General features: G+C 41.4%; 1 protein-coding gene across 1 annotated transcript; it reads left to right on the forward strand.

Moving 5' to 3' along the window:
- The first annotated feature begins 5 nt into the window (after positions 1-5).
- On the forward strand, positions 6-27967 carry LOC125457504 (retinol-binding protein 2-like). The gene is made up of 4 exons (XM_048541781.2): positions 6-122; positions 18970-19148; positions 24721-24822; positions 27726-27967. The coding sequence occupies exons 1-4, from the start codon at positions 50-52 to the stop codon at positions 27777-27779; spliced, it is 408 nt and encodes a 135-aa protein (XP_048397738.1). The 5' UTR covers positions 6-49; the 3' UTR covers positions 27780-27967.

Below are 27967 nucleotides of genomic sequence, written 5' to 3' on the forward strand. Positions count from 1 at the left end.
AACAAGAAGGTTTGCTTTTTCCTGATTCCTTGCTTCAAAAACTGACAAGATGCCAGCAGATTACAATGGTAAATGGGAGATGATTGAAAATAACAACTTTGATGGCTACATGAAAGCTTTGGGTAAGTTATCCACAGAATGAATTAAAAGCTTTGCAATCACTAAGTTTTTTTTAAAAAAATGTAGTTGTCAGATCTATACATCAATAGGGCTCCAGGCTACAACCTTGAAGTGTAAAGTATTTAAAGTGTAGTGGAGCAGAGCCCAAGATTTGCATGTTTCTAAAAATAACTAATTTTATCTTACTGATTTTATAGTTAGCAATTGGCCATTAGCCTTGAAGTAAGCTGCCCATACTGATCTCTGTGGAATCAATTTCCTCTCCGTATGTCAATTTAACTCTGTAGACCCAAATCAAGGGGATCTCCAGACATGCAGCAGTAGTTATGCCAGCAAGCAGAGGCAGGCAGTCAATCACTTTGAAGTCTTCTCACAGACAGCAGACCAAGCAGTTAATAACACTGATTGCCTTCACTTTCTGTACAAAGTTTCATATATTGAAAGGTAATAAAATGAGGCATTACTGATAATTTAACCACCAGTTTCATTTCAAAATTCAGGCCAATATGGATTATAATACTTCTTACTTTAATTCTTGCTTTCCATCCTGAAACATGTTTTCTGTTGTGATTGATATGTTTAATGAAGGCCAATGTCAGTTGTCATTGACATGTCAACTACTTACAAATGTATTACAGTTTTAGAAAGATACTTTTCTGGCATATCAGATTTGCTGAGCCAAGAATGTAATCACAGATACCTTATGCCATTGTGCTTGCATGGCACTTAAAGTGGACATCATTACCAATTGCCAATCTTCTGCTTTCTACCCCTATTACTCTACTTTCATCACATTATAGCACATTATCCGGATAAAATAATCATCTCATGCCTTCTTGAAAGCCTTAATGGAACCATTCTCCACTACCACTTTGAAATAGTTCATTGGATACACTAACTAGTCCCGGAGTGAAAAAAGCTTTTTCTTGTATTACTTCTGCTTCTTTACAAATCAGTTCATGCCCTCACATTCTAGTTTCTTTTATAAGTGGAAACATTTTACCCCTATCTACTCAATCCAGCCTGCTTATAATTCTGATAAACTCTATCAGATCTCCTCTTAGCCTTTTTCTTTTCAATTAGATCAGTCCCAACTTCTTCAATCTATCTTCATAACAATAGTCCCTCATTCCTGGAACCATTCATGTAAGTTGCATTTATGCACTTTCTCCAATGTGTTCACACCCTTCCTATAATGTGGCTCCTGGAACTGTACACAATATTTCAGCTAAGGTTTAACAAGTGGTTTTTATAAATTTAACATTGCCTTCTTGATCTTGTATTCTATGCCCCTGATAATAAAGTCAAGAATACTGTATGCTTTATTTAATGCTCTCTGTAACTATCATGCCAATGTCAATTATCTGTACACATGTACACCCAGGTCCCTTTGATCCTGCACCCTCTTTACTTGTGTAGTCCCAATTGTACTTTTTTATTCATTCGTGGGATGATGATTTTGCTGGCTCAGCCAACATTTATTGCCCATCCTTAATTGCCAGCGGGCAGTTAAGAGTCAATCAGATTGCTGTGGGTCTAGACCTGCATGTAGCCCAGACCAGATAAAGATGGCAGTTTCCTTCGCTCAAGGACATTAGTGAACGAAATGGATTTTTCCTGACAATCAACAACGGTCTCATGGTCATCATGAGACTCTTAATTCCAAATTTTCTTATTCTATTGAATTCAAATTCTACCATCTGCCATGGCGGGATTCAAACCCATGTCCCCAAAATATTATCTGGGCCTCCAGATTATTAATCCATGATAACACCACTAGCCTATCACGTCTCCGTTTTACATTATCTTTCAATGTGCACCCTTGAAAATTTTGTAAAACTAAGGGAAGTTCATGCCATATATTTTCTTACTGCAGCAGGATGTGTATTACAATAAAAATTATTTCAAAGAAAATGCTACGAAAATTCATAAGAAATGCTTCTGTTGTCTGCCATAGGGCAGCCCAAAGTGGGGGGTCAGTAGAGTTGTGAGCTGAAATTTTGTGACTCTCTGTCATGAGGCACCAAAGGCTCACAAGTGGAGATCTGACATAATTGTAGTAACTGTGCTTTTTCTGTAAAAGGTCCCTTCTCTCACAGACCCCAGTGCACGCTCAGAGCTCCTCATCTTTGGTCTCTCAGTCCTCCTTTTGACCACTCCCATATTTCTTAGTGAGGGACTGCAACAATTTCCGAGCCTCAAACTGGTGTCACAGTGGGAAAATATTCAGGAAACACTGATCAACTCTGTCCCATTTTGAAATGATCATATCTCATATTGCCAATAGTGAGATGAATTTTTCTATTGACTCACTGGGGAAGCTTATGTAATGTGAAAGATATTAATCAAATATTGCATCATCTGTTAAATATTCTCTGATCATAATAAATTGTGTAAATAAATGTGTATTTATGAAAAGATCAATTATATTATATTTCACTTTCGACTGTGGATAGAAGTGGAAACTAAAACAATATGTTTGCTATAAAAGGACTAGAGCAAAGTTATTCAAATGCAGTAAGTTTGAAATAAAAACAGAAAATGCTGGAAAACTCAGCAAGTTTATCTGCCACTGACATGAGCTTGTGAAGATTATGTTTCCTCAATTCTTGGTATTTTGTATCCTCATATACATATAGTATTAAAGACAGTATGTAAGGTTTTTTATAGCATGCTTTCTTTAAACGCCATTTTCACAAGGGAAGAGGGATTGTAGAGTTGGATTTGTGATAATCTGTGACAGGCAGTCACTAATGAGTCTGTGATAACAACGTGTGTAGCTGGATGAACACAGCAGGCCAAACAGCATCTCAGGAGCACAAAAGCTGATGTTTCGGGTCTAGACCCTTCATCAGACCCTTCATTATCTTGGATTCTCCAGCATCTGCAGTTCCCATTATCACTGATACAATTGTAACCTCACTGCGAAGCCTCTTCCAGGGATGCCTAACCTGAAGAAGTTACCCTCCTCCCTCCAGACCAACCTCAGGGAATCTCTCTCCCATTGCAACTCTCTTGTAATCTCTTCGGCCTTGAAACTGCTCGACCATGTCCTGAAGCAAACCAGGTACTACAGCCACATCACCTTCCTCAGCACCTGCCTACGGAACCGGATCATCCCCAATGGACTACAGTCTACATTTCAGCCTTCCCAATTTGGCCCCAACCGTGATCACCTCTACACCCAGAATATTCAGACCCTTCAGAAGCGCTTCTCCCTGCGAGTCCTGAAACAGACACTTGCAGCCATGCGCCAGCACCTCCACACACCGCAATCCAGCCTGCCCCAGCTCAGAGCCTCCCTCTCCTACACCTGCAAAGGACCCCTGCTGTTTTTTCTCCTCCGCAGGATCCACAGACTGAACACCCAGTTCCACTCAGCTTTACTGGACACCAAAAATCGTAAGTACAACAAACTCACTGGCCCCTGCCACCCACAAGAGGATTCCTGCGCCTCCCAAATCCCGAGTCTGTCCCTACCCCTCCCCCACCATGCATCCGCCACCATTGACCATGAGGACACGGCCGGAGACCCCGCCGATGACGTCACATCCGCCTCCGCCGGCCACACCACTTCCGGGACCGCTGCTGCAGTCACCGCCTCCACTTCCAGTTACAACACCTCACACACCACCCTCACCGCAGCTGCTGCTGCCCACCCCGATCCTCCAACCGGCGACGGAACCCCACCCACGGCCGACGACCTCATCGCTCCGCCCACAACCTCCACAGCCAGCAACCCCAGAGAAGACAGCCACACTGAACCCTGCGGCATCTTCACCATCCCCCCAGACCTTCCATTTACTGAGGACGGACGGTCAGTCCTTAGTAAGGGGCTCACCTTTGCCCCCCTACAAACACACATCAACGAATACCAGTCACGTTTGGACATAGAACAGTTATTCCGCCGCCTTCGCCTCCACGCCTACTTCTTCAACTGGGAGCCTAACCCTCCCTCCACTGACCCCTTCACCCGCTTCCAACACAAGTCCCCCTCCTGGACACCACCCCCAGACCTCCTACCTTGCCTTGACCTCTTCATCTCTAACTGCCGTCGAGACATTAACCGCCTCAACCTCTCCACCCCTCTCCCCCACTCCAACCTCTCCCCCGCAGAATGGGCAGCCCTCCGCTCCAACCCCAACCTCACCATCAAACCCGCAGACAAGGGTGGCGCAGTGGTAGTATGGCGCACGGACCTCTACATTGCTGAGGCCAAACGCCAACTCTCCGACACCACCTCCTACCGCCCCCTCGATCATGACCCCACACCCGAGCACCAAACCATCATCTCCAACACCATTCATGACCTCATCACCTCAGGGGACCTCCCACCGACAGCCTCCAACCTTATTGTTCCCCAACCCTGCACGGCCCGTTTCTATCTCCCTCCCAAAATCCACAAACCTGCCTGCCCTGGTCGACCCATCGTCTCAGCCTACTCCTGCCCCACCGAACTCATCTCCACCTATCTGGACTCCATTTTCTCTCCTTTGGACCAGGACCTCCCTACGTACGTCCGTGACACCACCCACGCCCTCCACCTCCTCCAGGACTTCCAATTCCCTGGCCCAAAAACACCTCATTTTCACCATGGCTGTCCAGTCCCTATACACCTGTATTCCGCATGCAGATGGCCTCAAGGCCCTCTGCTTCTTCCTGTCCCGCAGGCCCAACCAGTCCGCCTCCACCGCCCTCATCCGCCTAGCCGAACTCGTTCTCACCCTCAACAACTTCTCTTTCATTCCTCCCATTTCCTACCGACTAAGTGGGTGGCCATGGGCACCCGCATGGGCCCCAGCTATGCCTGCCTCTTTGTAGGTGATGTGGAACAGTCCCTCTTCCGCACCTACACAGGCCCCAAACCCCACCTCTTCCTCCGTTTCATTGATGACTGTATCAGCGCCGCCTCTTGCTCCCCAGAGGAGCTCGAACAGTTCATCCACTTCACCAACACCTTCCACCCCAACCTTCAGTTCACCTGGGCCATCTCCAGCACATCCCTCACCTTCCTGGACCTGTCAGTCTCCATCTCAGGCAACCAGCTTGTAACTGATGTCCATTTCAAGCCCACCGACTCCCACAGCTACCTAGAATGCACCTCCTCCCACCCACCCTCCTGCAAAAATTCCATCCCCTATTCCCAATTCCTCCGCCTCCGCCACATCTGCTCCCACGATGAGGCATTCCACTCCCGCACATCCCAGATGTCCAAGTTCTTCAAGGACCGCAACTTTCCCCCCACAGTGGTCGAGAACGCCCTTGACCACGTCTCCCGCATTTCCCGCAACACATCCCTCACACCCCGCCCCCGCCACAACCGCCCAAAGAGGATCCTCCCTCGTTCTCACACACCACCCCACCAACCTCCGGATACAACGCATCATCCTCCGACACTTCCGCCATCTACAATCCGACCCCACCACCCAAGACATTTTTCCATCCTCACCCCTGTCTGCTTTCCGGAGAGACCACTCTCTCCGTGACTCCCTTGTTCGCTCCACACTGCCCTCCAACCCCACCACACCCGGCACCTTCCCCTGCAACCACAGGAAATGCTACACTTGCCCCCACACCTCCTCCCTCACCCCTATCCCAGGCCCCAAGATGACTTTCCATATTAAGCAGAGGTTCACCTGCACATCTGCCAATGTGGTATACTGCATCCACTGTACTAGTGTGGCTTCCTCTACATTGGGGAAACCAAGCGGAGGCTTGGGGGCCACTTTGCAGAACACCTCCGCTCGGTTTGCAATAAACAACTGCACCTCCCAGTCGCAAACCATTTCCACTCTCCCTCCTATTCTTTAGATGACATGTCCATCATGGGCCTCCTGCAGTGCCACAATGATGCCACCTGAAGGTTGCAGGAACAGCAACTCATATTCCACTTGGGAACCCTGCAGCCCAATGGTATCAATGTGGACTTCACCAGCTTCAAAATCTCCCCTTGCCCCAGCACATCCCAAAACCAGCCCAGTTCGTCCCCTCCCCCCACTGCACCACACAACCAGCCCAGCTCTTCCCCTCCACCCACTGCATCCCAAAACCAGTCCAACCTGTCTCTGCCTCCCTAACCTGTTCTTCCTCTCACCCATCCCTTCCTCCCACCCCAAGCCTCACCCCCATCTCCTACCTACTAACCTCATCCCAACTCCTTGACCCGTCTGTCTTCCCTGGACTGACCTATCCCCTCCCTACCTCCCCACCTATACTCTCCTCTCCACCTATCTTCTTTTCTCTCCATCTTCGGTCTGCCTCCCCCTCTCTCCCTATTTATTCCAGAACCCTCACCCCCACCCCCCTCTCTGATGAAGGGTCTAGGCCCGAAATGTCAGCTTTTGTGCTCCTGAGATGCTGCTGGGCCTGCTGTGTTCATCCAGCCTCACATTTCATCATCTTGGATTCTCCAGCATCTGCAGTTCCCATTATCACAGAGAAAAGCAAGACCCCAGTTTGCTACTTTCCAATTCACCTTCATTTCATCCAACAAACCTCACCATTGGGAGCTCAGGAAATCTCCCTCATGCCAACATTCAGATTATTTCTAAAAAGGAGCAGGTTAGAGCTGCTGTGGCACAGCTTTGACGTTGACAGTTGGTAAGGTGCTTAATATTCCACACTGAATGTATCAAGATGTGAACAAAATGTTTGGTTCCACCCCCCCATTACTTGAGCTATCATGTGAATGTGTACATGCCAGATTCCACCTAAACCCAATACTGTTAAATAACTAAAGGTGTGAGAAATCATTCTCATATTATTTTCTCTTTTTGAGTGAATGTTAAGAATGCATTTCCTAAAATCTTTTTCTATTGTTGTTTCCTTTTATCCCTCTGAATAATTATGCTGCTTCCTTATTAATATGTAAATTTTCTAAATTATGTAAGCTGAATTCAGTCATGTGAAATGAACTAAATGTCAAGGGAACTTGATCAAAATTAAAAGTGGGAATTTTGCTTCCTTTGCAAAGAAAGCTTCTATGAGAACTGTTATAATCTAAGGTAAACTGTGCCCAAATCATTTATCAAATGCTAAATTAAACAATAAGTTGCATAAGATAATTTAATGTAATCACTATCTATTTGATAGTAAGGTGGAAATTCTCACTGATATGCATTAATTTTATTCACAGAGATGACATGGAAGGGTAGAGCACAAGAATATGCAACGACAGCACCACTAAATATCAGGCCATTATTTCTAAAGCAGTCACTGACCCCATCTAGCTTGGCATCTTTCAGCTAAACGCTTCTACTTGTAAACAGCAAAGGCAAAGGGAAATTCTCTCCATGTTGTAGGAAGCGGGAGAGAGAATAGGAAAGGGGAGGTGGTTTAGCATGGTGGAAGATGACAGCCTTGGTAAATGGCAAAAATTGATATCTTTAAATCACATAACGTACTCGATGACTAAAAAGACCATCAAAATGGACCCAGGATTACTGATAATGCGTTATCTTAAATGTACATATTCTAACTACCCCTGGCTACCTATCAATTTGTACGTTATTTGGATGATGAGAGATCATGGTACAGAAATGCTAGAAATGATGGGGCTCAGTCTCAGGATATCAGGGACAGAAAGGAACAGAGAGGACAAAACTAAGAATAAATCAACACATAAGACTGGAGATTATGAAAAGAAGAGAAGTGTGAAACGAAGGGGTATGGGTAGAAAGTGGGAATATAACATTGAATTGGAGGATTAGTCACAATCATGTTGAATAACACAGCCGGCTTGAAGAGCTGATAGGCTTACTCCTTGTCTTAGCGTCTATGTTCCATGTATAAAGGCTGTGGGTGGAATCTTAAAAGTTTCTGAGCAATGTGAGTTATGACAAGATGAGTGGCAGAATCGGGACAAGTGCATCAAGGCTGTCTCGGTATTGAAGATAATAAAATGTGAGGCTGGATGAACACAGCAGGCCAAGCAGCATCTCAGGAGCACAAAAGCTGACGTTTCGGGCCTAGACCCTTCATCAGAGAGGGCTCCTGAGATGCTGCTTGGCCTGCTGTGTTCATCCAGCCTCACATTTTATTATCTTGGAATTCTCCAGCATCTGCAGTTCCCATTATCTCTGTCTCGGTATTGACATCATTTTGCTCCATCTTTTCTGATTTTCTCAAGTTGCTTGGCAAGATTGTCTCTGGGCAGTGGCAAGATACAAATTGATGGTCATTATTGATTGTGATAAGCTGTGCTAATGCCACAAGTCACCTTATTAATATTCAAACTCCCAACGTAACTCTCTAAACAAACTACAAATATAGTAAACTTGGCAGGAAGCTGAATGAAGCTTCTGGTGGATTCAATTCACTACTTGCTCTGCATGACCTCTGTGCTGGACACTTGTACCAGTACCGTAGGGCATGTTTCATGGGCACTGTCTACACACAACCTATGACCATAGAAATTAGCATCTAATCTGCCAGTTTCCTGAGAATGCTCATGGTAACATATTTGATCCAATTACAAGATGTTTCACCACTTCAATGATGCATTGTGGGGTTCATCAGCAAATATCGTTGAAATGCTGCAGTAAAAATATTTTATGCTGAGCAACACATATGCAGCTCATGGACTGATCCAACCTGCATTTTGAAGCTCTTTGCTTGGTCTCTTCCATCTCACTCACTCATTCTGAGCCTATCAAGATGTCCCATCAGCCAGAGACACTGGGCTCATATTAACTTATGTGTTGGCTTGCTGTTTAGTGCAGACTCAAAGCCAAGAGTATTGTTATCAGACCACAGACATGTCAGGTGGAATAGCCTTTACTCAGGGCTACTTGGCACAATAAGTCAAGGGCAGAATTTGATGCTAGGTGCAGGGCCTGCTCACAGTAGTCAGAGTCAGGATCCTCTCCTCATAGGCAAAGAGGAGCCAAATGATAGATAGCACGTCATCTGTTATGACTCTTTCTTCCCATCTGTAGGCTGTTTTCTTTTTGGAATGAGACAGAGGCAGGTGTTATGGGAGATGGAACTGAGTGCCACAGTGATAAATATTATGATAAGGGGGTGTTCTGTGACAGGAAATAGACAGTGCAGATGGCATGCAGCATAAGTGGTCTTTTGGGGTGTGTGAGAATGAGATGTGAAGATGTCACATGCAATAATAAGAGCAGTAAAGCATGAGTCTTGGTGTGAGATGGCTACAAAACCGGAGGCAGAGTGAGTCTGAGGTATGGGAGAGAAAATGGTGGCACATACATTAGCAAGGTGGGGAAGGCAATTGATCTTATTCCTTCAGCGCTGGGCGTTCCTGCAAATATCTCAAACTGTTTTAATGCAGGCAGTAAGTTCAGAGAGGTCACTGGTTACCAAAGCATGGTCTGGTGTTGTGGTCTCCACTCCTGGTGCAGGAGGAAGAGGAACTCCTACATAATCCCAGCGATACAGTAGGACCTCCAGGCCTTGAAAACTCCCTAGATTCACAGGCAGTCCCATTTGATGAGAAGCAACTCCTTTATTTGAAAGGAGAGGGAGACAGAAAGCAGAAAACTATAGACTGGATAACAATTCTTGTAAGGAAAAGTGAAGAAGCCATATTTAAAGACATCTTAGCAGGACACTTACACAAGCTCAAGGTTACCAGCCACAGTTTGCGTGGTTTTACAAAAAGGGAATCATATTTGACATCATTATTGGAGGTGTTTAAGTATTATATGCTATGGATAAAGGGGAACCAGTGGTTGAATTTTACTTAGATTTCCAGAAAGCATTTAGTAAAGAACTAATTAAAAGATTATTGTGGAAAATAAAAGCTTGTGGTGTGGGGGTATCATATTGGCATAGATAAAAGATTGGCTATCTAAGAGGAAGTAGACAAGAGGCACAAATGACTCATTTTCTGGCTGGCAATGTGTAACCAGTGGTTTGGCACGTGACCAGTGCTGGATCCTCAACTGTTTATAATTCGTGTAAATGACTTGCATGAAGGGGGAGTAGAAATAGTTGTCAAATTTATCAAAGTTATACAGATAATCAACAAGAGTTCACATGACGTGACAAATGGATTAATGAGTGATCAAAGATGTGATAAATATAATGTAGGAAAATGTAAAAGTGTCCGTTTTAGTAAAAAGAATAAAAAGGTATATGATCAAACTGGTGAGGCATTATAGAGCTCTGAGATGCAGAGGTGATCTGAGAGTCATCGTGAATGAATCACAAAAGGTTAGAATGGAGGGTAATTGGGAAAGCTAATAGAATGTTATTATTTATTGCAAAGGGAACTGAATTCAAAAATCACAAGTCACACAACACCAGGTTATAGTGTGGTGTTATGTGATTTCTGGCTTTGTCCACTCCAGTCTAACACCAGCACCTACACATCATGAATTCAAAAATAGGAAGATTATGTTGCACCTAAGCAGGGGAAGTGAAGCTACATCTGAAGTATTGTGTATAGAATTTGGTCACTTTTATTTAAAGTATGATATAAATGCATTAGAAGCAGTTCAGCGAAGGTTGACCAGACCAATACCTCAAAGGGACTTCACATGTCTCAAACGTCTTACACAGAAATGTTGGACAGGTTAGGCTTCGTCATTGGACTTCTGAAGAGTAATAGGCAACTTGATTGAAACATATAAAAATTGAGTGGGCTTGATGGGATAATAGTGGAGAAGGGTTTTTTTTGTATGGGACAATCTTGAACTAGGGGTCGTTGTTTAAAAATCAGAGGTCATCAGCTAGATGGGTTCTCACACAGGGTCATAAATCTTTTGAACTTTCTTCCTGGACTTGTGGTGGAAACAGAGCCTTTAAATATTTTTAAGGCAGGGGTGGATAGATGGCTGGTAAGAAAGAAGGTGAAAGATTATTAGGGGTAGACAGGAAGATGGGTTTGCAGTTACCGTCAGATCAGATATCATTTTATTAAATAGTTGAGAAGAATCAAAGGGCTGAATGATCTATTCCTGCTCCTTGTTTGTTTGTTTGCACATGTATGAAAAAACTTGACCAATTCTTAAAATCCAGGCAGCAGCAAAATAAGTTTGTTTCTGGTGGGATTCAATTGGTATGCAAACTTGCGTCAGAAGTGATTAATTTTTAGCTTGTTCAGCCTTTAAGAAATTATGCTTTTTACATTGGTGTAGCTGTTAATAATTTAGATCCTGGAGTCATTGTTGATCTAGAATTAAAAGTGTTTTACTTAAAACTATGACAGGTACAATTTACAATATATTTACAATGCCTCAAAATAATTTGCATTTATATTGCACTTCTAAAATAGTGCAATTTTTCAGTGTTTCACAGAACAACATTTGATGTAAAGCCACATAAGGAGATATCAAAACACATGACCAACAATTTGGTTGAAAATTTAGCACTAAAGGAAAAGAAAGTTAAAGACACTTATTGAGGGAACTGCAAAGTTTCAAGATTAGATAATGACAACAACAGCTTGTATTAATAAGCTACAGGAAAAGCTAAAAGCACAGCTCATTAATGTAACAAGTAAAATCAGAAATGTGCAAGAGATCAGAATTGGAGGAACACAATTACCTTGGATGGCTGTGGAGGCTGAAGGATGTTACAGAGATGTGAAGAAACAAGGATATTGAAGGATTTCAATTCAAAGATGAGGAGTTTAGAAATAACGTTCAAAAAATTTGCAAGCCTTTTCAGTCGAAGGTTTGGTGGGTGATGGCACTTGATGGAATTAGGATACAGTCAGTGGAGTTTGGTCTAGTTTCAATGTATGCTGAGTAATTGAAGAAAACATGATAGAAGTCAAGGCTCAAGGTAACACATTTAAGGATTAAGATTCAAGCAGCAGATAAACCAAGCCTACATCTATTTGCATATAAAATATTTTTCATCCCTTATAATTAAGGCAATGGAATTCACGAACACAAACATATTGCATGACATTGAAAATCAATTAGGTAACTGGTCCACTTCCAAATGAACCAAAATACATCTGACTTAGCACTTGTATAAACCCAACACAGAAGGCAGACAGGATTGAAACTGACTTTACTTTCACAACTGTGGATTAAATAAACATGTTGGAAGTTCAAGCCTAATGTTACTGTTTCAGTGTAATCAGAACCACAGAATTATTATAATCAATAAGTCTTTCAGTATCTCGTCTATGACATTACAATCAATTTGAAGATATCAAAACTTGCATATTAAGCCTCATTTTTAACATAAACTGTGTCTTTCATCTTAGGCAGTGATTTTTTTATTCTTCAAGAAGCAAAGGAATGACCTTGTTGCCAATTTTGTCATTTCTTTCTCCTCATCTTTAAGAAAAGAGATATTAAATCCGAATTGAGTGTAGTTCCTATTGTAGCAGCTATCTTTACTTTTTGTGTTAGTCAAAAGTATCCCTAACTATGTTAAAGACAGAGACTTCAATTGTTCTGTCTGACTTACCTGAGTAGTTAACTGAGAGGAATCAAAACTGCTCCATCCCCTTACTAACTACAAAACTGAACACCTCAATCATTCACAGTAACAGCGCTATGGCTTTACTACACCCCATTCCCTACTCCAGACTAATTCTGACCCAGCTTCCCATTCCAACCTCTTCCAGACTTGGTCTGAACAATACCCCTACTTCCCCAATTCTCAGATCCAGGCCCAGCTGCTCCACTTCTGAGTTGACCCAAATACTCCCATTCACTCTGGAGCCAGCCTATGACATACATCATTTGGACGTATTACTTCCATGTCCCCCTAACCTGTACTGACCAGGACCTTGGGCTAACTGCATAGAATCAGTGGTTTGAAGTACTTTCTGACCAACAAAGCTAAACAGTTCTTATTTGCATAGATTCTGTTTCTGGGTTTCTCTCTTACACTGTCACCACCTAACTGTTAAATCATCCTTGAACTTCTTCAGAGTGTTGAAAACTTTTAACATCTCCACATTTATTACTCGGCAAAGCTTATTGTGGTGACCAGCAGTAGAGTATTTTCATGTTCTCTGAACATTACATACAGCGGGTGACATAGTGGCTCAGTGACTCAATGGTTCGCACTGCTACCTCACAGTGCCAGGCACCTAGGTTCGATTCCAGCCTCAGGCAACTGACTGTGTGGAGTTTGTACTTTCTCCCTGTATCTGCATGGGTTTCCTCCAGGTACTCTGGTTTCCTACCACACTCTAAAGATGTGCAGGCTAGGTGGATTGGCCAAGTTAAGTTGCCCATAATGTGTAGATTAGGTGGGTTATGGGTGGGGGTTGGGTCTGGGTGGGATGCTGTGAGGGTCAGTGTGGACTTGTTGGTTCAAAGGGATTTGACACTGTAGGGATTCTATGAATGATACAGTGAAAATGTTCACAGGTTGCTCTCTTACACAATACAAATGGATATATTCTACTAAAAAATTGAATGTGATGATGGAAAACTCTTAAAAGAATTGACTGTTACATATGGATTATTATAAAATGCATTGGCAAGGAGAAGGGAGTGGAAATTCAAATTTTAAAAAGGGTAGAAATTGAATGGCAAGCTGCCTTATTTGGCCAAAGTATACAGCAGAAGGCCAACTTGCTATAACTTCTTTGTGATTCCAACCAAGTCTACATTTCATGCAAGTGCTCTGTTTTCTTCCAAAATCATTACAACTCCTAAAATTTCTCATAACATTTCAAATGCAACTATTTTCTTAAAGTAACAGAGCATATATCTGAATAGAGCCCAACAGATTAGATTAGATTCCCTACAGTGTGGAAACAGGCCCTTTGGCCCATCAAGCCCACACCGCCCCTTAAGCATCCCACCCAGACCCATCCCCCTATAACCCACATACCCCTGAACACTACAGGAAATTTAACATGGCTGATCCACCTAGCCTGCACATCTTTGGACTGCAGGAGGAAACCGGAGCACCCAGAGGAAACGCAAGCAAACACGCGAGAATGTGCAAACTCCACACAGACAGTCACCCGAGGCTGGAAAACTGATAGTGATTATTTTTTCTTAGGTTTGAAGTAAATACTATATAGATAATTACTGACAGAGGAAACATTGTCCTTGATAATAAAGCCTATACAATGAATGGGTGTGATTTATTTTATATTTTGGAGTTTTATCCAATGATAGCAAAGTTCTGAACAAAATTACGCAAATAATTAGTTTTAGCTATCGTTTCTCATTGAAACAATTAGAGAGGAATCAATGAAAATTAAATTGCATTAACACCCATAAATAGGCTAAGTTTAGAATAATTTTTCTTATCAGTTTATTACCTGTATGTCTGTTTACGTCCTTATTTCTCTGATAAAATTCAAGAATTTGCCTAAATATGTTCAAATTATTATTCAACCTTTTAACCTTTCAGAGAATTACAAGGAAAGTTTCCTTGGCTGTGATTTTGTTGGTTTTGATAATTAATTCTTTATAAACATATTTATTATTTTACTATAAGTAGGAAGTAGAGGAAGTCTGCTTTACATGCATATTTTCTCTGTCTGTAGAATAAAAGAAAAATGATTTATTATTTTGGAGTTTTCATTTAGTCAGCATATTGAATGGAATTAACTCATTTGATTTTTCTGCTTAAACTTTGCCCTGTTTTACTACCCTTCTCACTTCTAATAACAGCTTCATGTTTATATGTCGGCCAGAAAACAAAAACTTTACAGCAGTGGCATTTTTAATATTTATTCTTTCATGGAATATGTACATCATTATGTTGCCCATCCTTAATTTCCCTAGAACTGAGAAAATTGCTGAGCTATTTCAGCAACTTAAGAATCAGCCACATTACTGCAGATATGGTCTCTTACGTCAGCCAGATTGGATAATGATTGCAGATTTCCTTTCATAAAGGACATTAGTGAATTAGATGTTTTTATAAAGAGTGATAATAGTTGGCATGGTGAGCATTGCAATTTCAATTCCTTATGAATTGAATTTAATTTCCACTAGCTACCATGGTGTGACTTGAACCCAAGTGATCAGAGCATGAGCCTGCGCCCTGGGATGAATAATCCAATGATATTACCACTATATCTATTTCTCCATGGTTGCATCCCAATCAATTTTTATCATCTGTTGACTGAGCATGGAGAAATCTCAGCAGAACACAAGGCTTGAGCAAGGGACATCTTTGCGAAATATCAATTCCTTGACTATCATATTGATTCTGCCATTAGCTATCGAAAATCTGGCTTAAAAGTACAGTACGAGGAAAGGTTTGAAATAAAATAAGTAATAAATACACTGTAATAAATACACACACTGTACCCAGTGTGACTTCCTCTACATTGGGGAAACCAAGCGGAGGCTTGGAGACCGCTTTGCAGAACACCTCCACGCAGTTCGCAACAAACCACTGCACCTCCCAGTCGCAAACCATTTCCACTCCCCCTCCCATTCTTTAGATGACATGTCCATCATGGGCCTCCTGCAGTGCCACAATGATGCCACCCGAAGGTTGCAGGAACAGCAACTCATATTACGCCTGGGAACCCTGCAGCCTAATGGTATCAATGTGGACTTCACCAGTTTCAAAATCTCCCCTTCCCCAACTGCATCCCTAAACCAGCCCAGTTCGTCCCCTCCCCCCACTGCACCACACAACCAGCCCAGCTCTTCCCCTCCACCCACTGCATCCCAAAACCAGTCCAACCTGTCTCCGCCTCCCTAACCTGTTCTTCCTCTCACCCATCCCTTCCTCCCACCCCAAGCCGCACCCCCATCTACCTACTAACCTCATCCCACCTCCTTGACCTGTCCGTCTTCCCTGGACTGACCTATCCCCTCCCTACCTCCCCACCTATACTCTCTCCACCTATCTTCTTTTCTCTCCATCTTCGGTCTGCCTCCCCCTCTCTCCCTATTTATTCCAGAACCCTCACCCCAGCCCCCTCTCTGATGAAGCGTCTAGACCCGAAACGTCAGCTTTTGTGCTCCTGAGATGCTGCTTGGCCTGCTGTGTTCATCCAGCCTCACATTTTGTTGTCAAGTAATAAATACTATTTTTATTACTTCTGGAATCTGTGAATCTCTTGTTTAAGTGTCCTCCATAGTATGATACAGAACTGGAGGGTCTCTGCATTAGTTTCTATTCTTTGCTTAATTGAGTCCAATCAACCAGCCATGGTTAGAAGCAGCAGTGACCTTCCACCAACGGATGGCAGAAACCTGGATGACATTTCAATGTGGCAGCTAATTGACAGGCCAATGCCAAGGTCGCATATCACTACAAGTCATGGTCCCTGCTGAGATACCCTTGAAGACAGATAAATTGCTTTCATCCAGACAAGCCATGGAGGTAGAATGCGTCACAGCTATGAGATACAGCCATGGGGCAGCTATTTCCATTAGGGTGCTGTTCTGTGGGCTATAGAGCAGCCGCCAGGAGAGATTCACTCCCAGAACCGACTATGATGTTACAAAGGTGTACCCACCGCTCGCCCCGTCCAGTGGCAAGGTGAGTAAATAACAAAGTGTGAAGCTGGATGAACACAGCAGGCCAAACAGCATCTTAGGAGCACAAAAGGTGACATTTTGGGCCTAGACCCTTCATCAGAGAGGGGGATCCTGCTGTGCTCATCCTGCTTCACACTTTGTTATCTTGGATTCTCCAGCATCTGCAGTTCCCATTTTCTCTGATCACAAGGCGGGTAAATGCTGGGTTTATGTGCAGAAAATAGGGAGGTAGTTGGTGGCGGGAGTAAACAATAGGATAGAGCCCAAACAGAAAGAAGGGCAGTTGGATAGACAAGGGAGTTGATAACAGACGTGGCTAGGAGGGTGAATATTTGTTAATGGGGACTGTTAGTGAATAACAATAGGTGGTGTGTAATGGCAGGCTATGTGAAAACAAGGCCTGATCCAGAGACAGAGACGTTGGACAAGGAACAGGGCGGTGTGTTAAAGTGGCAGGCAACAGGTACTTCAGGGTCTTTTTTGCAGGCAGAACGTAGATGTCTCTGGCTTGTTGCAGTGTTCTAGCGAAGTCAACACAAGACGAAAGAACACCTCATTTTCTGCTTGGGGACTCTGCAGCCCTCCGGACTCAATATCGAGTTCAATAATTTTATGGCCTAAACTCTCCCATGTCCCAGCCACCTATCCCACACACAGGCCTTGTTATCACATAGCCTGCAATTACACACTGACTATTGTTAGTCACTTACAGTCCCTATTAACAACTATTCACCCTCCTAGCCAGATTGTTATCAACTCTTTTGTCTATCCAACTGCTCTTCTTTCTCTTCTGGCTCTATCCTATCATTTACTCCCTACCCCATCTGCCTCCCTAGTTTTTGCACATAAACCCATATTTTCTCAGCTACAGAGATGCTGGATCTGAGATAACAAGGTGTAGAGCTGGAGGAACACAGCAGGCCAAGCAGCATCAGAGGAGCAGGAAGGCTGAAGTTTCGAAGTCTGACTTCTGAAGAAGGGTCTAGGCCTGAAACGCCAGCCCTCCTGCTCCTCTGATGCTGCTTGGCCTACTGTGTTCATCCAGCTCAACACATTGTTATCTCATTTTCCTAGTTACCATCAGTTCTGTGGAGGGGTTCACTGGACCCAAAACATTAACTCTGATTTTCTCTTCACAGATGCTATCAGACCTGCTGAGCTTTTCCAGCAACTTCTGTTTTTGTTGTTGTTGCGAGAATCTAGTTGACTCTTACCTCCCTCTGGGCAATTAGGGATGAGCAATAAATGAGTACCACCCAAATCTTGCTAATAAATAAAAATATTACTGTAGATTTCAAGATTGAAAATAATATAAATATCTGCTTTCTGAACTTTAAGCTTGGATGATAATATTGAATCATTCTTGTCCAGATACCTTTTAAAGTGTACATTTTAAATTAATGTTGAAGTTTTATTGAACGTTTAATTGATTTTTGCATACTTCACTACACTGCATACATGTGGTTTGCTGCCAGGAATCAAAAATAAGGCAGAAGCCAAACATTTTAGGTAACCTGTCATCTCTTATTCGGAAGTTCTATAGCATTACCAAATAAACCAGTTTTAGTTCCGTTCTTAGGGAAATAAAAGGTTCAGACATCCGTAGCTTAACAACTGAGAATATAACCTCGAGACAGTCTTGCATTCTTCAAATAGATGTTTTGTTGTCTGTTGTTTAGTATGCTTTAAATCAACTTTAAAATAAATTTGTCCCATCAATTGAAAAGCTGCTCAGCAACCTCCCATCTTTAAAAAAAGCTGTCTGCAGTGAAAATTAGTGTTGTGTACTATAAATATTTGTTCCCATTTAGTTTAGTGATTTAAATTCATCTAGTGATTCAATGCCTCAGTAGTTTTCAAACAGATATGCCACCATGGCCTCCAGTGATAATTTGCCGCTGCAATATACTTCTATTTTTAGTTTATTACAGAATCTTCCTTTTATCACCATTTCCACCAATAAATTCATCTCTGACCACGAGGTACTGAGAACTCCCTCAATTGCTGAAGGATCAATGATGATTCAGTGCAACCATGATCCAACATGTATCACTGTGCTGTGCTGGACAAATTCTAACTCACAGGGCCAGGCTAATATTCCGCTTAAAAAAAAACTTGCCCGCAGACGAAATGAAACAAATACTAACTGCAGTTTTTCAGCCAAACTATAAGATGACTGCCTGTATAATACAAAAGTGATCTCAGCTGTGAAATAATGTTTTCACTAAGCACAGTCTTGATCATTTCCCCTTAAGCTTACCACTATAGTCATAAAATGCTATTTCTATTTGTATTTAATGCCATGTCACTGTGTATAAAACTCTGATATAAATTTTTCAACTTAATAACAAGACACAGCATTTCAAGCAAAGAGCGAGCTGAAATTCATCTGTAATAAGGGCTTTAGATTCCTTACACTGAGCTGACATTCTTCTCTTCATTGCAGATATAGACTTTGCTACCAGGAAGATTGCTCTTCACCTCAATCAAACAAAAGAAATCAAACAGGAAGGGGACAAGTTTATTACTAAAACTCTAAGCACCTTCAGAAACTACAACCTGGATTACACAATTGGAGAAGAATTTGAGGAACACACAAAAGGCTTAGATAATAGAACAGTCAAGGTATACAGCTAAGATTATTTTTCCACGAGGATTTTGTTTTGCAGATATTATTTCCGCTATTTGTAGAATATATTTCTGATGACTTTTATTGGGGATGCATTTGTCCCGTCAATTGAAAAGTCACTCGGCTACTTCCCCACTTTAAGAAAAGGGCTGCCTGCAAAGATGTTATACTGGGACACAGCCTTAAGAAAGAAGAGAAATTTCCACCCCTCAGGGGCAGCAAGCCCCATCCCCAAGAGCTACCTGAGCAGTTCCTGTAAACTGCCAGTAGAAGGTAGCTGTCACTGCTGGACCCAAATGCAGCCTCCAGGAATGAAGAATACCAATACCAGACTTTAAGGGAAATCTGAAAGTTTTAGTTGGGAAGCAATAGGAATTCCCACTGACGAGGGCATTTGTGACATAACGCTTTAGAGACGGGGCAAGAGACTCAAAGGGGTGAACAATTTGGGGGGGTGGGGGGTAACCCCAATGGCCACAGAAAATCCCCAAAGGAGGAAGCCTTTTCCTTTGGGGTCCCAATATTTCAAGCACGGGTAGGGTATCCGGTGCCATACCCACCTACTATGCTATGGGGACACGTTGGGTGGCAGAAAGAGGATGGGCTTGTCAACCACTTAAGTACCGTCTACTTCAAATACATCAGTAAGGGGACTATGAACTGCACCCTTTTGTCTTTCTTCATTTAAATGGCTTTACAGTTGACAAGAGAAAGTGAGGATGTGTGACCTGTTCCCAGCCTAACATTAATGCTGTTGGTTTTTTATAAAAAATTAGGCTGTATTGCAAACCAAAGCCATACTGATATTAAGTCCCATCATAATACTCCCAAAGAGATTGTTTTTTTAAAAGGAGGAATGTCAGCCAAGTAGAGATAGTAAGGATTGCCGATGCTGGAGTGTGGAACTGGAGGAACACAGCAGGTCATGCAGCATCAGAGGAGGAGGAAAGCTGACGTTTCAGATGGGTACCTTTCTTCAGAAAAAAAAAATTCTGAAGAAGGGCCCCGACCTGAAATCTCAGCTTTCCTCCTCCTCTGATGCTGCCTGGCCTGCTGTGTTCCTCCAGTTCCACACTGTGTTATGTCAGCCAAGAACTTTGGACAGTTATATTTTACAATGATGCTTCCGTTTTAGTTACTCAGACAGGATAAGTTTAATATGATACCGTCCCCAGTCTAGGATAGGCAAGACTATAGTTGTATCAGGGGAGCCGTAATGTCCCTCAATTCTTCAGCCTTTCATGTCATTTAAGTTAAAGTGAAAGTTCCAAAACAGAGGAAGGTGGTAGCTGTCTCTGCCTGTCCCCACTTTTCCTCGACTGCAGCTTGGTTATTTTTTGTGGATGATCTCAGTCTATTCCAGGAATTGTTCACAACCACTGGGAAAGAAAAAGGGAAGAGGATGAACTGAGTTCCATTAGCAGAGATAGGCATAGATGTGATACGCTGAGTGGTCTCCTGCTGTGATGTGATCATTTAACAACTTGATGACTCTTTAAGTTAGCTTAAGTTTCCATGTCCTTGGCCTAAACATCTTTAGTTGCTTCAACAATGAATTTCCATCATAAAATCAGAAGTGGAGATATTCACCAATGATTTCACAATGTTCAGCACAATATACAACACCTCAGATACTGAAACAATCCGTGTCCAAATGCAGCAAGACTAAGGCAATATCCAAGCTCCAGTTGACAAATGACAAGTGCCAGGCAATGACCATCTCCAACAAGAGAGATTCTGACCATGGTCCCTCGATGTTTAAAGAAATCTTCTGCTGTCAACATTCTGGGGTTTACCATTGACCAGAAACTGATTTTGACTATTGAGTATAGGAGTTCAGAGGTCATCCCTCAGCCTCTGAGGTTGCAGCTGTACAAGCCATTGATCAGGTCGCTTTTAGAATACTGATTTAAATCTGGTCTCCCTGCTATCAAAAAGATTGTGAAACTTGAAAGGATTAAAAAAGATTTACAAAGATGTTGCTCAAGTTAGAGGGTTTGAGCTGTTGAGAGAGGCTGAATAGGCAGGGGCTATTTTCCCTGGAGCATCAGAGGCTGAGGGATGACCTTATAGATGTTTATAAAATCATGAGGTGCATGGATAGGGTGAAGAGCCAAAGGGGTAGGGAAGTCTAAAACTAGAGGCCGTAGGTTTAAGACAATAGGGGAAAGATTTAAAAGGGACCGAAGAGGGTGGTGCATGTATGGAAGGAGCTGTCAGAGGAGGTGGTGGAGGCTGGTATAATTACAGTATTTAAAAGGCATCTGGATGGGTACATGAGTAGGAAGGGTTTAGAGGGATATTGGCCTAATGCTGTCAAATGGGACTCAATTAATTTAGAATATCTAGTCAGCATGGATAACTTGGACCAAAGCACCTGTTTCCCTGTTGTACATCACTATGACTCTGCAGCTCTATATCAGCACTATGGCTACAAAAACAGGTCAAAAGCTAGGAATCTTGCAACAGTTAACTCACCTCCTGACTTCCCAAAACCTGTCCACCACCCACAAGGCACAAGTCAGGAGTGTTTTGGAATGGTCTCCAGCTGCCTGATGGATGCAGCTCCAAAAACACTGAAGCAGCTACATGCCATCCAGGAGACCACCCATTTGATTAGCACTGCATCCACAAACATTCAGTCACTCCACCACCAACACTCAGCAGCAGCAGTGTGTGCTATCTACAAAATGTGCCGTGGAAAATCACAGAGGTTTCTTAGTCAGTACCTTCTTAACCCATGACTACTACCATCTGGAGGGAGTAGGGCAGCAGATATATGGAAATATCACTACCTGCAAGTTTCCTCCAAGGTGCTCACATTCCTGATTTGGAAATATAACCCTGTTGTTGTTGAGTCAAAATCCTGGAACTCCTTCCCTAATGGCATTTTAGATGCCAACAGCACATGACTGTAGTCATTTAAGATGGCAGCTCACCATCCCTTTCTCAAAGACAGCTTTGGATGGACAATAAATGGAAGTGAAGCCCACACCCCACGAAAGAGTTAAAAAAAAAAGTTCCCGTAATTTCCATGTCTGTTCAGAGCAGAGTACCACTTCAAATTGTTTCTCACCATCCTCCACCTCACCCTTAACTGGGAAGGTGTTTTACATTGAATCTCTTGTAAACTCCTAATGGCTGAATGTAGACTTCCTGTGATCTCATATTACTTTTCTTTGGAAATGAATGACAATAATTACCATAATTATTTCTTAGTTGAGATGATAACCCCTGTTGTGGGCATCATATCATTCCTTTTAAGTTATGGACCATAACTAAGAACAACCTCGGTTTAACTTGTTGAATATTTACACCTGGGCACAGAAGAACATCTCCAATATAGACAGTTTCACGTATACAAAACAATATAGGTAAGAATAATTATAAATTCTAGTCCAAATCAATGGGTATTTCAGTCACAAAATTTTGGAAAGAGACAAACTCTAAACATATTCAATTCTTTTTGCTCTTTATTATTGATGTTTAAAATACTAGTGGGGAAAGTACCTCTGGATTTTATTGGTGAGAGGAGATCAATGCTACTTTGGATGTAAGACATTTTTATCTCTCCTTCCCAGTAAACCAGTGTTCTGGGGTTAAGCTGATATTTGTTGTAACTAAATGAGATTAATTTTACATCAATTCAAAATTAGATTTTCTTAAAAATCAGTTCTTGTGTTTATCTCTAAAATAAATAAACCTTAGAAAGTACCTCATGCAAGTGACCATCATTCAGGATTGAAACTTAATGGTGAGTGTAGGAAAATATTTTGACTGCACGGGCATTGGGGCAAATATGACATATGAACGTCTGTGTTATGTGTAGGAGAAGGTCATTCAGCTCCTTGTGCCTACTCTACCATTCATTGAGATCATGGCAGATCTGTTTGTGGTTTGAATTCTGAATTCCCATCTATTCCCAATAATCTTTGATGTTCTCTCCAAACAAAAACTTATCTACCTCCTTAAAAATATTCAATAACTATGTCTCCACTACCCTCTGACGCAGAAAGTTCCAAAGTCAAAAATTCTCTCCACACCTCTATACAAAGAGGGCAACCCTTTTTTTTAACAGTTCCCCCAGTTTCGTACTTATGCACAATACTATGTTTTCCACAAAAACCCTGCCTAGAATATAAATTCTCATATTCTTCAATTGAGTCATTCCTCACTCTTCTAATTTCCAATAAAAACAATCCCAGTCTGTTCCATCTTTCCTCATTAAACAACCATTCATTTCAGGTATCGATTCTCTAAATTGCCTCCAATGCATTTACATCCTTCCTTAAATAAGGAGACCAGAAATGTGTACAGTATTCAGTTGGTGGCTTCACTGATGTCCAGTGTAACTAAACTAAAACACTGACTTTTGTGTTCAATTGCTCTCATAATAAAGAATAGCATCTCATTAGTTTTCTTGTTGACATAGTATATCTACCAATTAAATTGTTGTGCCTTAACCACAAGAACACCTAGATATATCGACGTCTTGGAATTTTGCAGTGCTTCACCATTTAAGTAATAAACAGTTTTTTTCATTCTTTCTGCCAAAGTGAACAATTTCACACTTCCCTTCATTATATTTCATCTACCAGTTTTTTGCCCACTTGTTCAACTCATCTATTATCTGTATGCAACATCCTTATATCTTCTTCACAATATATTTTCTTATCAATCTCTGAGTCATCTGCAATCTTAGTCATCTTTCATTTGATCACCTCATTTAAACAATTGTAACAAATTGTGATTAATTGAGGCTCCTGCACAGACATGTGCGGGATCAAATTGGTCAAATACTGCAAATCAAAGAACCATTTTTGCATCCTTTGTTTTTGGAGCTTCTGTTTTCTACAATAACCTTCATGTGACTGTTAAATGACTCAGGAAATCCAAGAACAATACATTTATAGGCTCCACCTTATCCAGAGTGTATGTTACTCCTTCAAAGAATGCCAATAAATTGATTAAACGTGATTTCCCTTTCACAAAACCATGCTGCTATTCCTGATTGTCTTCAATTTTTCTAAGTATCAGCTATTAACTCCACAACATTCGATTCTAGTACCAACCTCATCAAACTATAGTTTCCTGTTTTCTGCTTCCCTTTCCTCTTAACTAGAGGGATTATGTTTGCTACTTTCTAGTTTTATGTAACCTTCCAGTGAATTTTGGAAAATTAACACCAACGCATCAACTATCACATCAACTGTGTCTCTTAAGACCCTAGAATGAAGTCCATCAAGAACTAATGAGTCATCAACCCACAGCTCCACTAGTTTGCTCGTATCACTTCCATGGTGACTGTAATTTCAAAACGTTCTTCACTTCCTTTCACCTCCTGATACCAGCTCAGTCAAGTCCAACCATATTCTTATGGGTGTTTACTAGATATCAGTGAGGACCAAGAACTTGAAGCAAACTTCCACCCCCAGCCTCAGGATAGAGGTCAATTGTAGCAATGCAACTCAGATCAACAAACAGGTTTGAAACAAAGCCTTCTTGGTCAGTACTACTCAAAGTAATTGTACTCATTAAAGCTTTATTGTAAATGCGCCTTTTTTGCAGACACTGGTGCAGTGGGATGGCGACAAACTGGTCTGTGTTCAGAAGGGCGAGAAGGCTAACAGAGGCTGGAAGCACTGGATTGAGGGGGACAAACTACACTTGGTAGGAGTCGTGATACAGTACTCTTATTCGTATGCTTCAAGTAACGTGTTGAGATATTATTAAATCAATTATGAGATTAACTGTCTTGCTACAGAGAGCAGATTATTCCCACAAAATAAGGTGAACTATTAATGGCCTCATTATCTGTTGCTATTTCACTGTTTCCCTCCACACACGGCAAGGGGCAAGTTATCCTCTGCCGTCAAAATTATAGTCAACTTAAATCCTCAATGAAAAGAAAGTTCAGATGAGTAAAGGAAGTGAGTTGGCTTTACCAGCTATAGACTAGGTCCAGATATGAAATGTCCTACTCCACCATTCCACTCTGACACTTTCAAACCAGCAACAGTACCTCAGAGTTTATTCTATCTATAGGCATATTATAGTAGAAATAACTTGTCTTTAAGTTTACTGGTATCACCACTGGGAATCCTAACTTATGATATTCTTAATTGCTTGTGAGGATAAAAATACGAGATTGCAAATTTTTTTATAATTACCCATGAGTATTTATCGTAACAATCAATTCAAAATAACATTATTGGAATGAATACTGTATCTTCAATATATATACTTAAAGAAAGTCATTTTGTTTATACAGCTAGTCACTAACCTAAGAAAAATAATTATTCAATGTTGTATTCTCTTAAGAGTGAGTGTGAGCTTGTTGTAACATGACTGTTCTACTTTAAGCGTGTACACAATGTTTAAATCCATCTTAAAAACGAATGGGTATTCAATTAAATAAGATTTAAAGACAACTACTTTTATAATCCAGTATGATTTCTCTAGCGCGTTCTTTTACCCCAATCTAAGGGAGGGAGTTCATGGTGAACTCGGTTTTTCTGTGTCATAAGACGGCTGATACATCACCCTGTTCATATGTATATGTGAGTTGCTAAGATTTATAGCCTGTCCCTGTGCAGGTTGAATAGGTTTTCCTTGTATAGCCAAAAAATTAAATTTTATCGCTTTTTCTATGCTGTCTCTTTATGAATATTTGAGAAACAACTAGTAATACCTTCTGTCATCTGTCAGAAGTGTTTGGCTATCCTCCAGTCTCAAGGCCTTAAAAGGCTCTCAGCATTTCTAAATAGAATTTTTTTTAACTTCTTGGCATGTATTCAAACACTGCTTAGAGTGCCATTTATTTTCATCAAATCCTATCAACTTAATTATTCTCATTTTTCATTGTTAGTCACTTCCCTTACGGAAAAAAAGTGTTTTCAAATTAATGCCCCAATACTTCAAGTCCAAATATGAAATACACATTGGCCTCACAATAAAAGAATACCTTTGAAGAGTAAAAGGAAAGAATTACCATTGTCCCTACTTCCTAAATCTCCTTCAAGGCACTGCCTGCTCAGCAGTTGCCTGTCTATGAACAGCACTGTTTATTATTCACTGTACATCACTGATGTGTGGATCATATGACAAATGTTCAAAAGGAAGGCTCATAATCACATTCTCAATGCAACTATACGAACAGACAAAAATGTCAACCATACTGAAATCTCATCCCTTGCAAAACATTGGGCAAGCAGTACAGAATTACACAAAGTGGCTTTAGAAGGAAATTGAATTCAAGCTGAATAACAAAATAAGTTGGCATTGTCCTTTCAATTCGGCCAAAAGTAATTTCAGCAGAAGCTCCCACTTGAATTTAGTAGTTTGAATCTAATTCCCAATTGGCATAGATTGTACAAAACTGCTCACAATTTATCATTAGTTTGTCATATCATTCAGAAAGACCACAGGACAGTTATCATGGAAAATGGAAAAATGCCACTCAGGAGTGTAGATTGCAATTATGTGGTTGGTTTAAAAGCACATTAATGGAGCACAGCTGACTAAAGACAACAATGTATCAGCAGTTGCTGTTGGCATTATTAGGTAGATTTTAATTATAAGGCAGTCGGTGGATCACAGTAGAGTCAGACATTTGTACCAGAAGAGTTTTCAGAATGGCAGAGGCTGAGAGAGTCACTGATAATTAAGTAGGTACGCTTCAATCCCATTTTGACATCCTCATTACAGGTTTACCAGTAATAGCATACCCTGGAAGTAAAAGACACAATATTGGTACATTAGGAAAACTATTAATTTCCATGTTCAGTCTAAATCATGAAGAGTGGGCAGTAAAGTCGATTCGGTTATCCTCCAGTCTCTTTGCAAGCATGCTATAACTTCAACCCTGATGAGCTTTCAGATGGCCAAGGCACATGTCTGAATTAAAAGCATCCATTTATGCTATTTTGGATCTCACACGGGACTGTGATGACATTTGAAGCTCAGCCTGAAAGGGATGGTTGCTGTGGTAGATCCTTAGTAAAACCTAGTCTGCAAGAAGAAGAATCACAGCAAGGCCAGTAAGAAAGTTAGATTTACAAGTTCAGGGGGAACAGCAGGGCTTCTCTGAGCCTTTGTCTTCTGCATCTTGCATGCTAGATTCTTCTGACATGCTCCTTAGACTCCCACACCTCTATTGCAATGTAATTTTGTGCTCCAGAAGCTGTTATACTGCCATTTTCTGCTCACATCAGGTGGGTAGTAAATTGAACACATAGAAATAACATTGAACATTTATAACTGACCAAACTCCTGACTGTTGCTTCGGCGGCTCAGCCAGCTAGTTTCCCACCCGTGAGTTAAAATTGCACCCTCAAAATGTGTTAAAAATAGAATTTTTTTTGCTACTTTTAACTTGTTATTGTTTCTGCATTGCCAGTTCTCTGCTATTCTCTGGAATAGATTGTGTCAACTACCAGACAGTGTAGACAATGATTTTTGAGCACTGTTCAACTAGGAGAGTATCCCAGCCAGGCCTGGAATTGTGATCTTTCTGTTTCATTGGTGAGGCATTAAAGAATGTATTCTAATTTATCATTTTTCTCACCTTCTAGGAATTAACATGTTGCGACCAAGTGTGCCATCAGATTTTCCAGAAGAAAAATTAAAATGATCGATGCACATATTTGTTAATCAGCAAAGATCTGACCTTTTTTCTCATATGGAATAGATCCTGGCCAATATCTTTGTATACATGTTCAAGCTGTGTACTGTATATATAGTGATTTAAATCACACTGAATTTATTTGTACTCTACACCATGTGGAATAAAAACATTGCATTTAAAACTTTTAAA

Source organism: Stegostoma tigrinum, chromosome 14 (genome assembly GCF_030684315.1).
Source record: "Stegostoma tigrinum isolate sSteTig4 chromosome 14, sSteTig4.hap1, whole genome shotgun sequence".
Classification (NCBI taxonomy): domain Eukaryota; kingdom Metazoa; phylum Chordata; class Chondrichthyes; order Orectolobiformes; family Stegostomatidae; genus Stegostoma; species Stegostoma tigrinum.

Bases quoted from the DNA above. Each gene is read 5' to 3' on its own strand.
- LOC125457504 (XM_048541781.2), top strand. From the start codon at position 50: ATGCCAGCAGATTACAATGGTAAATGGGAGATGATTGAAAATAACAAC. The intron at 123-18,969 runs GTAAGTTATCCA...TCTTCATTGCAG, and splicing joins TGGCTACATGAAAGCTTTGG to ATATAGACTTTGCTACCAGG. The intron at 24,823-27,725 runs GTAGGAGTCGTG...CTCACCTTCTAG, and splicing joins AGGGGGACAAACTACACTTG to GAATTAACATGTTGCGACCA.